The sequence below is a fragment of the Streptopelia decaocto genome, assembly GCF_964273445.1.
Source record: "Streptopelia decaocto genome assembly, chromosome: 7".
In the NCBI taxonomy this organism is placed as follows: Eukaryota; Metazoa; Chordata; class Aves; order Columbiformes; family Columbidae; genus Streptopelia; species Streptopelia decaocto.
The window spans coordinates 29885609-29897734 of NC_138661.1; the positions used below are offsets into that span (position 1 = coordinate 29885609).

General features: G+C 35.9%; 1 protein-coding gene across 6 annotated transcripts in view; it reads left to right on the plus strand.

Moving 5' to 3' along the window:
* Positions 1–12126, plus strand: part of PRKD1 (protein kinase D1) — a 136847-nt gene that overhangs the window by 85435 nt on the left and 39286 nt on the right. For 3 of the 6 annotated variants that reach the window (XM_082058856.1, XM_082058854.1, XM_082058858.1), the window contains 3 exons: positions 7473–7604; positions 8340–8500; positions 11266–11289. In XM_082058856.1, the coding sequence (XP_081914982.1) occupies positions 7473–7604; positions 8340–8500; positions 11266–11289 (317 nt within the window). The remainder of the gene's footprint in view (positions 1–7472; positions 7605–8339; positions 8501–11265; positions 11290–12126) is intronic. The other 3 variants (XM_082058857.1, XM_082058855.1, XM_082058859.1) reach the window with 2 other exon arrangements.

The window sequence follows — 12126 nt, forward strand, 5'->3', positions numbered from 1 at the left end:
AGCTTTGGTGAGGCCACACCTTGAATCCTGTGTTCAGTTTTGGGCCCCTCACTAGAGGAAAGACACTGAGGTGCTGGAGGGAGTTCAGAGAAGCTGGTCAACAAAGCTGGTGAAGGGTCTGGAGCACAAGTCTGATGGGAGGCAGCTGAGGGAACTGGGGCTGTTTAGCCTGGAGAAAAGGAGGCTGAGAGGAGACCTTATTGCTGTCTACAACTACCCGAAAGGAGGTTGTAGCATGGAGGGTGTTGGTCTCTTCTCCTAACTAGTAAGTGATAGGACAAGAGGAAATGGCCTCAGGTTGCACCAGGGGAGGTTTATGTTGGCTATTAGAAAAAATGTCTTCATGGAAAGGGTTGTCAGGCATTGGAACAGGCTGCCCAGGGAAGTGGTGGAATCACCATTCCTGGAGGTGTTTAAAGGACATACATATGAGGATTTTAGGAACACGGTTTAATGCCAGAGTTTGGTTAATGTTTGGACTTGACGATCTTGAGGGTCTCTTCCAGCCAATCCATGAACTAAGGTGTTGCAGATTTTTCCACTTGAGTGAAAAATGAGTAAATTCAAAAAGAAATAATTCTGTGCCAGGATTTCAAAAGAATATAAAGCCTACGGTACTGTACAATTTGCAGGTTTGAAACTGTGGAATCATTCTCAAATGAATAGAAGTCCATTAGAGTTGAACTTCAGAATGTACACGTGAATCAAGCTTATTGACCCATAAAAGTTATTTTTTTATTAAAATTCTCTGTAAAAGCCTGAGCTAGCATTGGACAAATGATTGCAAATGGTTTATTATCTCCTACGATTTATTGTTTGCATTACCTCACCCATGATGTGAGATTTAAACAATAATCTGTAGTGAATCTACATAGTGGATTTTATTTCAAAGGAGATCAAAGCATTTACCTTACTGGATGCCTTCCACGCTGGCTCATTTGCTCCCTTCCCAGCCTTACATTCGGTAGCTCCAGGGAAGGCTGGGCACAACCTCATGTTTGTTCCTGCTGTCCTACTGCTTGCAGCTCCAAGTCTTGTATGTCACCAACCAAAATGCATGGATGTACCCTGACCTCCATCTCCCTGAACTCTTGGATCTTCCCCCACTTCAGCATCTTACCTCTAAGCAGGATGTTCACCTTAGTTTTACAGTCTCCCTTCCTCCTCCTGAAATGACTGCATCTTTTTGGGGACCTTCTTTTCTTTCTAGACCCACAGGTTCACAGTGTTTCCAAACTAAATAGTCCACATACAGAAGCACAACTTTGTGATCAGCCATGTTGCTGATATTTCAGTTTCCTGCCTCTGTCACTGAAGGACTGAGGATATGCCACTGCTCCTTAGTCTGGATGTTTCAAAAAATTTCAACTAGCCAGTTCCATTGCAGTTAGCAAGTAGCACGCTTCTTTGAGAGTTCAAAATTCAAGTCTGAAAATTTATCTCCCCCTCCATTCCTGCCTCCTACAGCCGATTACCTGCCAACTGTTAGCGTTAGTAATTCAAGCTCTTTTTTACTTAAATAATTTGGATAAAACAATAACAGATAAGGAAAACAAAATGATACTTGTTGGATTAGAAGGATTTTCCTGCATGCAAAATTTAGAGTGCTGAAGTACTCACATATCCAGAAAACTCACTAGATCCCCTTTTTCCAAGTTTCCCTATTTTCGAGCAGAACAAATGAAGAAACAGAGTGATTACAAATCTGTACATGTCTAGATGTTAGGAAGTTATAATTTCCATTATGTATCAGGATCTTGATAATCTTAGTTTAATTTTGTGTCAGATTTCAAGATGGAGATCAGAGATCAACTCTTTGGCTTGTATGAACTGCCCTAGCTCTGCTGACTTTGATAGAACTCTGAAAACTTAGATTGTCTTTGCCAGGGTGGAATATCAAAAAGAATAAAATGCTTTCTCTTAGCCCAGTGAAATAGTATATACAGTCATTAACTGTTATGGTTTAAGTGGAATAGTGTTATAATTGTATGCTATATTTATTTTTTAAGTGGTGAATGCCAGCAATTCTTGTAGGGAAGGACTCAGTTACAAGTGCCTGTGAGAAGTCCATGGCATACATTACTCTTAAAGGCATTCAAATGGGAAAGCGTAGCAGAAGAATGTCTGCTTTTCACAACGGCATGCTGTTGCTAATCATGTGGTTGATGGTTTCTTGCACGATGAGAGACGTGGATGCTCGATGACAGCTCCCATTACGTGCAGCTCTGTTGCTTATAATAGCAGGACCTCACCTCTGCTAATAGTTCAAAGCCCTTTTGGACTCAAGATGATCAGTAAATAATTTGCCTCTTTCTGAATGCAGGATCTTGCTGCTTTGAGTTGCAATGGCTTCTTTGTTCACATTTCCAGCTGTGCTGATTGATAGATCTGCTCCTGAGCCCAGAACAAGGAGTACTCGCCATTAACAGCCAAGTCATCAGCAGACTTGATGAAATAGTCTTGTCATAACTGTTGTAGTTTCAATGTCTCTGTTTTGCTGATAGTAGGAATGCTCTAAATAGATGATGACAAGTTAGCCTGAGAGCTAACAGTGTAACAGTATCGTATTAAGAATGTAACATTGCAAACTTTTCTGCAGAGTAGTAAGTTTTTCAGGGTATGGTTGTAGGCATACTTGGAACCCCTTCTTTTTCACTGCACAATTTTACATACAGCCATAAAGCTGCCTTTGCAGCATCAGTGCTCTGTCAAAGTATAAGGATAGCCTGACATTAGAGAAGCTTTTTTGTTAATAAGAAAGGTCTCAGTTTCATTTGAAAAAAATATATGTCTTCATCAAGAGGGTTTTTTTCAGTGAATAACAGGAGTATTCTGGAAGTTAAAACCTTGATTGTTAGTTGCTATATGAAAGCCTTTTTGGATGCATAATCTTAAAAAGTTATGAATTACAAGATGATCCAAGCAGTTTAAAAGAAGAACCTAATTCATATATGACTGCTTCTAGAATTGCATGTTTGAAAAATTTAAGCCATTCTAGGTTTAGCCATAGAAAGTTAACTATGCCATACAGGTGGCACAACAAGAAACATGAATTACCCATGTTTATAAAGAGTAAAGATTTGTGTAACTTGCTCATTAACATAGTTTTTTCCAGTTCAGGTCCTAATGAGACACTAGTTAGAGTGAATAGTGTTCTGAAATAACATCATTTCATGACACAAGCAAACAAAATGCTGGTCTGCAGAGCCCGATGAGAGCATGTACATCTGAAACATAGAAAAACACTATTTACCTTAAAAATTAAAACCCAAGACACTTCCATGCCTTTCAACAGACTGGAACGTTGCCAAAACAGTTTCAAAAGATGGAGAACGAATGATGTTTTTTATTGTTATTGCTATGTTCTGCAGTACTTACCAAATTTAAAGCTTTCTCAAAATAAAATACATATTTTCTCCCTGCCTTTTTATTTTTTAATTTATTATGTCAGAATAAAATAATATGGCTTTTTTAATATATTGTTATATAAAATGATGTAAATTCCAGTTTTGCAGCGAGGACTTTTGAAATGTAGAATAAGAACAGTAATTTTCATTGCTTATTTTTACCATTGGTATCCTTTTCTGATCATGCTGGAAGCATCATAGAACTTGCCTCAGTTACCTTTTAAACTAACGGATTGGTGCTCCTCATCTGGCAGTTTGTTGTTAAGTTCAATTTTGTGCTGACCTTCTCTATGGGTAGTACCTAAGAGTATCTTTAAACTATGGAGTAAATCCCCTAATAGTGATTTGTTGGGATGCTTGTCTACACTCCCCAAAACCCCATACAAAAGTAGGCTCAAACAGTCCTTCATTGTTCCCTGAAATGGTTTCCTGCCTTCCCATCCTCTGTCTTTGGTTTCTGGAGCTTCCAAATATAGCTTTGAGGACCCTTCAGTTCAGCTCCTGCTCCCTTATTGACACAGAAATACAGTTCAGGTGTTCTCACACTTGATGGTAAGTGAACACTTTTGCCGGTCAGTTCACCCCTGCTGAGCTTCAACTCCAGTATATACTCAGTGGTGTAGCAGATACAGGAGGGTGAGGTCACCATGAAAACAGCAGCCTAACCTGGTGCAGAGCTATTTAAATGCAGACATAATTCAGCACAGACAATAATCCCGGTGTTAATTTGGTAATCGCTTAAACACTTAGGCAAAATTTAAGCTTCCACTGAAAGGCAATTCCTTTAAAAACTGATAATCTCTGTTTTGCAACATGTATTGTACAAGAAATTGTAAGCACATTTAAAAAGAAGGGCATTTAAATGAAGAAAAACTACATATGCAATACTGCACGTGCATTTGTAGTAACTGTTACAGCAACTGTGAGTTCAGTATTTTGGGAGGTTTTTTTACATTTGATTTCTGTCTCCCTAAAATTGTGTTAATGTTATTATTGCTAAGTGTGGTGGTTTTTCAATATCATATATATTTGTAATGTGACCTAAACAAAAGATATAATAAAGTAATTTCTGAATTACTTTTTTTTTGCCTTGGGAGTAGAAACATTTTTTATTAGAAGAACATGAGCCATGATAACACATTAATTAATTTGCAGGGAGATTGGAAGATTCAGTTTACAGCTTTAATGGAAAGAATATCAATTATTTCTTTAGCATTTGTGAAAGGGGGATAGGGGATAGAGAGAATGGCACTCATGAACAAAACACTTTCCATCCACTTAAAAGCTTCAAATGGAACTGAATTCAGGACTCAGGAAGAGAGCCAAATGATCGGATCCCTAAGGCAAGGGAGGTAGGAGGTTTTAATTTCAGATTTGCTTCTACACTGATATTGATATTTATTTTCTCAAAAGCTAGTATTTTAATGTAAAGATAAAATATTTTTAATCTTATTCAATATAGAATTTAAATACATATGTAACTTCAGGTAGGTATTCAAGGAAATAGGCATAAACTTACATATGTACTTAAATACTTTTCTAGATTGAGACTTACAGTAGTTTTATTTTACACATTTCTCTTGTTTTAATAGTGCTTTGATTATTACTTGTATGCTTTCAGAAACAACCTCAGGAAAATTTGTTTTTATAAACAAAAAGTGTGCATCTCCAAAATTCACATTTATGTTGTCGAAATTCATGGCTATCATGTTTGAAGGTCCTATAGTAGGGTCTTCCTTGTCTTTTTCCTTGGGGAGAAATGCGTGCTCAGAGTATCTTGTTTTATTAAGCTTTTTGGTTTTCTATTTTTTATTTGCAAATTCAAACTAAAGAGATAATAGCAAAGAAGTGTACATTGCAGTTCTGTTGGAAGCTGATAGGACATGGTGCTTCAGTTTGTATGCTTGTCCTTGAGAAGGCTCCCAGATACATAACTTCTCCATGATCATTTTGTTATGTGAAGAAGTGGAGATGTTAATTGCAATATTCTTCATAAAGCTGTAGGTAGATATGCTATGCAAACTCCAGAATCAAGAGTCCTGAACAGAAAGGCTGAGACTCTGAATTTAGACTGATACTCTGAAGAAAACAAGTAAAGCGATTTGAAGGTTTAGTGATGTGTTTACAGTGGTCTGCATTGCTGAGGTGGTATGTTGTAGCATGCATGGCTGGAGATTGCAAAATGGTGAAGACCATGTCTTCACATGTGTATCACAGTTTCGGAGGGGAATGGAGGGTGTGAATTACCAAGGCTCAAAATGACTCCTTGGTAGTAGACGACAGAAAATATTCCTATCAGTGCTTCCATATGAGACAAGAGTGGAGAATCCAACCTGTAGGCTGACCAGCACAGATGTTCGCATGTATTTTCTATTCAGAGAGGTTACAGCATGACTGTGAACTCCTGAAAGTGTTGTGTTTGTCCTCCTTCTCCAGTACAACTTTTCTTTAGGTTCAGTGTCATTCGTGTCTGTAATTTGATCTCATCCAGCTGCTGGGCTGTCGTAGGTCAATGGGTATCTATATGTGGTAGGACCATAGAGGCACCTTTTCCTCCTGGTGGCTTTATGCTGATATAGAAGCCCGGATAAATGAATCCTTCTTGAACTCTACAAACCAATGATGTACTGGGGAGGTGATGTACTAGTTCCTACAATATATCTTCAATATGAAATTAAATAGGGAAGTTAATTGCCTGTATTTTGTTCTCTTTGTACAAGTGAATAAAAAATAGATATTTTTTATATTTTAAATAACATCAAAATATATTTTAAAGTTTGATTGCTTGACCCTTCCCATATAGTCTTTGATTCAGTCAGGATTGCAGAAAAGCATCTGGCTATATGCACCGAAAAGGTGGTTGACTTTCAAGTAGACAAAGTAAAATCACAAGAAGTTAGTAATGTCTTGATGAGTTGTGTTTTCTAGTATACCAAGGAGACCATTGCCATTACAGAGTGAGCATTGCCTTAACATTGAACTTGACCACTGTAGTGTGGAAAAAAAATAGAAAGGTAACATACTTGAACAAGTATCCTTATGTGTTTGGAAGCCATTGAGGCTGAAAATTGCCTGGCCTAATGTAGTTAAATAAATATAAAACTATTTTATTTCAGATTCGGGATGTTCTAACATATTCAACTGTTTTATGAAGTCCTAATTTTATTAATTAAGTCAGCTTTTTAACATGGCTTATTATGAAAACTAGAAACAGAATAATTGTGAAAAAAATGAAATCCTGAATTAAAGAAACTGTTAGGTGATTTGGATAATAATAATAATAATAATAATAATAATAATAATAATAATAATAAAGTTTTATATCTGCGAAGTCATTGGATCCTACTTTTGTGATGGTATTCCAAATACCTCTATTAAAAGTTCCCTAGACTAGAAATTGGTTTGGGCTAGAAACATGTTTTTCTGTGGACATTTTTAGAAAGGTTTTGCCTAAAAGCAGCATTTTTGTGCACAGAAGGAAATGAATCCAGGGCATAGGTCTTTATTAGTACTCCACTCTAATTAGTTAAAAACCTTTTCTTGATTGGTATGCAGATTTCTGGTCCTTTTTTCATTAATTAACAAGGAACAAGGCAGAGGCTAAGGGTATTTGGATCTTTAGGAGTGTATTTGAATTGAACCTTTTGAACAATGGTGGGGTGGGTTGTTTGTTTTTTTTTGTTTGTTTGTTTGTTTTGTTTTTATTTTTTCTCTCAAATGCAAATTAGGAATGTATTTCTATTCAGAGACAAAGCTTTTCTATGAAGTGGCTACATAGCTTGTCCATTCATCTTCCTTTGTTTTATTGCAAAAATATTCTCAGAGAAGTTACTTTTGTGACTTTGTAAAAGCAGCTTTATTCTTTTATGGGAGTCATTGTAGTGTGGTGGTAAATCATTAATTATTTTATCTTCAGAATATAGTACAATGACCAATATAAAATTCAAAGTTCATCATCACAGTTACCAAAAGGAGGTTTGCTTTGTTCTGTGAAGTACCGTGTAAAGGAGCCTATTAGTTATGGTAATAATTTTATTAATTTTTGGAATGATCTCCTTGTTACAGCTTCTGCTACATTTGAAGACTTTCAAATCCGGCCCCATGCTCTTTTTGTTCATTCGTACCGAGCGCCAGCCTTCTGTGACCATTGTGGAGAAATGCTGTGGGGACTGGTGCGTCAGGGGCTCAAATGTGAAGGTAAGCTGCAGTGAGATGGGATTTTTCAGTCTCAAGAAGAGACCTCTCCGTTCCACTTATGCATGTTGTCTCTGATGCTGCTTTTAAATTGGTTATACATCAAGAAAGAATTACAGTAGGTAGAGACAGTAAGAACTATTGAAATGATGAATTGATTAAAGAACAAATCCTTTTTACTGCTCTGAGGTCTCCTAGATGCTCTGAAATGCAAAAAAAAAAAAAAAAGTCTATATGTATTTTTAAGAAAAGGTTTTCTGTGTCTTACATTTCCCTTTATGAGCCTGAGTCTCTATCTCATTCTATATCACATTAATTCAGATCATTTAACTGAGATTACTGTTAATCCATATGAGTTTGTAATAGCTATCTTTCCTTGTTTTGACACAACTATTTGACTCCTGGTAGACCGTATCCAATGGAATATAACATTGCAGTGAAAGACTTCCTTACCTCCCAGATGCTGATCACAGGAATTTCCTGCACTTTGAAACCACAGATTTTTGAAAAATCAAAAAAGAAACACTGGTTATAGATACAACTTTTTGGAGCTTCTAACATTATTTCTCTAAAAATTGGCAGAATATAGGAGCTAAGCCAGTAGAGTAGAGGAAAGAAAGTTAAATCAAAAATATGGCTTGTGTTTTTGAATTCTTGTTGTTTTTGAACAAAACAAAAAGTTCTTTGCTTTTTCTGGTAATAAACCGTAATCAGATGGTTTTAAATTTATCTTTTCAGGATGTGGTCTAAATTACCATAAGAGATGTGCATTTAAAATCCCTAACAACTGCAGTGGCGTACGGAAAAGGCGCCTGTCAAACGTTTCCCTAACAGGAGTCAGCTCTGTTCGGACAGTTTCTGCAGAACCCTCGTCCAGCATGTCGGATGAACCCCTTCTGGTATGGGATCCCCTAGCTATAGAGGCTGTGGCTGTTGCTGCTAAGAAATAATGGCATTTAGTACTACAGGATCTGGTTTTGCCTGTTAGAGACCACAGAGGACGGTGGTATGTAAATGACAAAGCAATGTTGAGAGAAAAGGCATTTGGACTTGAAAGGGTTAGGGTATGTAGGTTTAAGGTATTGTGGCACTTCTGATACTACCAGGACTCTCTTCCCTTTGTCAAGAATTAGGTTGTTTTGAAGGTGTAAAACTACCACCCGTGCTCATGTGAGCAGTTGCATCTTGTAGGATGTCTCTCTGGAACTAGAACTTGCATTTCTTCTATATCAGGCCATTATGTCCATTGGTACCAGGAAAAAACATTGTGACCCAAACACCATGGTGTCAAGCTGAGTATCTGCCACAGTCAAGGCTACAGTTAATTAGTTGGAACCTGGGTATTTAGCATATTTTTAAGTGTTGAAAAGAAAGTAGGGGAAGTGTCCATTATTTCCTTAAACAGATCTTTGTGGTGAATGTATGTCTATATCAGTATATATGTTTGTAGATGTGTATGTAGATGTACAGTATACACACAGGCACACATAAAAATATAGTGTACTTGTATATGCATTAATATAGGAGTTTTCCATCATGAAAACAACTCTTCTGAGAACAAGATGCAATGACTGGAGTAAATTAGAATGATATGTATTTTTGTATCTTTGACATATTTATTCCTTTAAACGCTTTTGGTCATCATATACTTGAATAGTTAAGAAATTACACTGTATGTAAATGAATCCACTCCTAAGTGAAAGTTTTGAAAACCTTAAGGTTTAAAAGAGAGGAAAGAATTTATAAGTACACACAACAATTATCATGTTTTCCTCTCAATTAGAATATTAAACTTATTAAACTTGACATACTAAAAGGACACTATTGCAAATGATGTAGGCCTGGTGTTATATGCAGTACCATCTATGAACCATAATTATGTACTTATGTTACTGATTATCATTAGTCTAAAGCTACTTGGAAATTAAGGTTAACATTATGAATCTGTATTTTTAATTGAAAAGCTGCATAAACGAGTAAGGTACTTAAGTTCTGCAAAAACTGCAGCAACAAATCCTTATAGATGATTCACAGTTCTCAGTAGGTGTTTCAGAAATGCTGACTTATTTAGACCAAGACAAAAAATTTTGAGGAGGGCTGGCCCTTATTCTGAATTGTTTCTGGAATTTTGGTTTAAAAAATCGGATGAGTGAGCATCCTGGTGTACTCTCTATAAATATTCACTTCACCGTACAGTTACAAGGTAGCAAAAAATTGCAAATTGAAAACATTTTTAATATGACGGTGTTGTTTACTGATGCATTCTTATGTGAAATACCTGGTTTGCAAAGCTGCATATTTTAAAACTTTTGAAAACATTAGAATTGCCAGTGAAGAAATACCGTAAGTTTCATATATACTGAAGGTTATACTTCTCTAAGAACATGTAACCATCAGTGTACCTGTGCTGATGAATGAGAATGCCACACATGCACACACACATGCATGCATAAAGGAAATGTATTTACAATAGGTATAAGGAGGGACATTAGCCTCAAGAAATGAAATAGCTTTCCGATTTCACTTTATTTCAGGAAATCATGGTATCATTTACCAGATTTTCAGAAGTGCTCTCACACATGGCTTCTAAATGTCTTCTATTTTGGTTTGGGTTTTTTGCATTCAATGTGTTTCAATTTTTTTCCTTTTCTTTAAGTGTGCATAAGCTTTGTCAGTTCTCCTGTGTCAGATCTGTCCTTTGGACTCCATTCTTCTGCAGTACTTGTCAGATAAGTTTTATGGCAGGTGTATGGCAGTTTGGTACCAACCAAAGCATGCACTTTGGAATGCGTTTCGTATTTCTATAGTCTATGTGAATATACTAAGAAAAATCATTCTCATTCACAAAATCATATCATTCTTTATTAGTATTGATGTGACACTTGAATTGCTGGTAACAAAGTATAACCTCGGTTAGGGACCACTGAATTAAATCAGATATCTGTGTATTCTTTAAATAGGACTAAAATAAATGTTATTTTTAACCCCATTTATTATGTAGATTCAGAGCAATTTGGAGAGAGGGATTTCCTGGGGATCTTTTGTAGGTGGAATTATTAACTAAGTTATGGTTTCAGAACCTTTTTGTCAATGTTGCTCACAGTGTTAAATTTAACTTGTAAGTCTGACTTCTGGAAAAATGCCACTACCTAAGTGAAGATGTTATGCCCTCACAAAACTGTGCAGCTGAAAAGTGTTCGAGACAGATTAACGCAGAATCTTGCAAAGGGTACTTTAATTATCCTCTCATAGGGAGCCACTGCACACAGACACAGTTTCAGTTTGGGTATAAATGTTTTAATTAGCCAAAAAATAATTTCATGTGAGCTGCAAAGTTGACTGGGGACTATATTTGTATACAGCTTTAAAAGTCTACTTCCAAAGAATAAAATCTGTCCAATATCCTTTTTGATGCTTAACTTCTTAGTATAAAACTCATCAACAGAAATGCTAAAACATGTAGAACTAGGAGGATGCTATGTAACCCAGATTTTTACTTCTCATAGCTCAAATGCAATTCTTTCGCATTCTGCTTTATAACAGAGAATGACAGTAAATAATCGCACATTCATGCTTGCTTCTAAAGTAACATTATTTTCTGTCTTTTTCTCCCCTTTATTTCTTTGTTCTGTTTTTTTTTCTTCTTTCCAACTTCCTGTCTCAGTCTCCTGTCAGCCCTGGCTATGAGGTATGTACTGAATTTACTCTACTCCCTAGCATACTATCATGAAAATCCTTAAATTAGCAGTCTCAATGTGAAGAAATGCAGACATTTAATCAGATTAGTATATTATAATCTTCAGAACTCAAGACCATTTGTTTTTCTTTTAGAAAGAGTATACCCAGTGTTAAAGTCCAAAGCTCAGACTCCAAAGTGAATGTCAGAATTCTTATACTAAACAGTAAAATTAGCTAACATTAAAATATTTCAATACAAAAGTGGCTTTTTCATTTCTTGCAATTGATAGAGGTCATTGGTTGGACTGAAGCCCCTTTTTACTGGTAGTAACACAAGGGAAGAAAATTTTAACTTTATTTTCAGAATACTGGGTATTTGCTGGAATAATGTAGAAAATAAACATTTTATTTTAAGCTGAACAAACATGTCCTTTAGGTGCTCACCAGCAAAACACTTCTAATACCATAATGCAGTGTAGTAGCCTTTTTTTCAGAATAGAGTTGCATTAAAAAACAAATAAACAAAAACTAGTCAAGTATTATGTATTTCTTTGGAAATAAAGATGAACAGTGTACAACTAAGTTACAGCTATATAAATATAAAGTCTAAATGGGAAAAAAATTTCTTTTAATGAGTACTTCATGTCAAAGGTTGTCCTCTTTGGCTTTCAATATGGATTTTCTAAATAACTTTGTTTTTTGTTTAAAGTTACAAAAGTTTGTGAAACTGTTAAATGTTCACATTTTTCCCTTGCAGCATATATTTGAGATGCAGCCAGAGAAGAGCAGGCTTTGGAAATGTTTTCGTATTTAGAAATACTACATAGTTAATCTGAGGAATATTTTG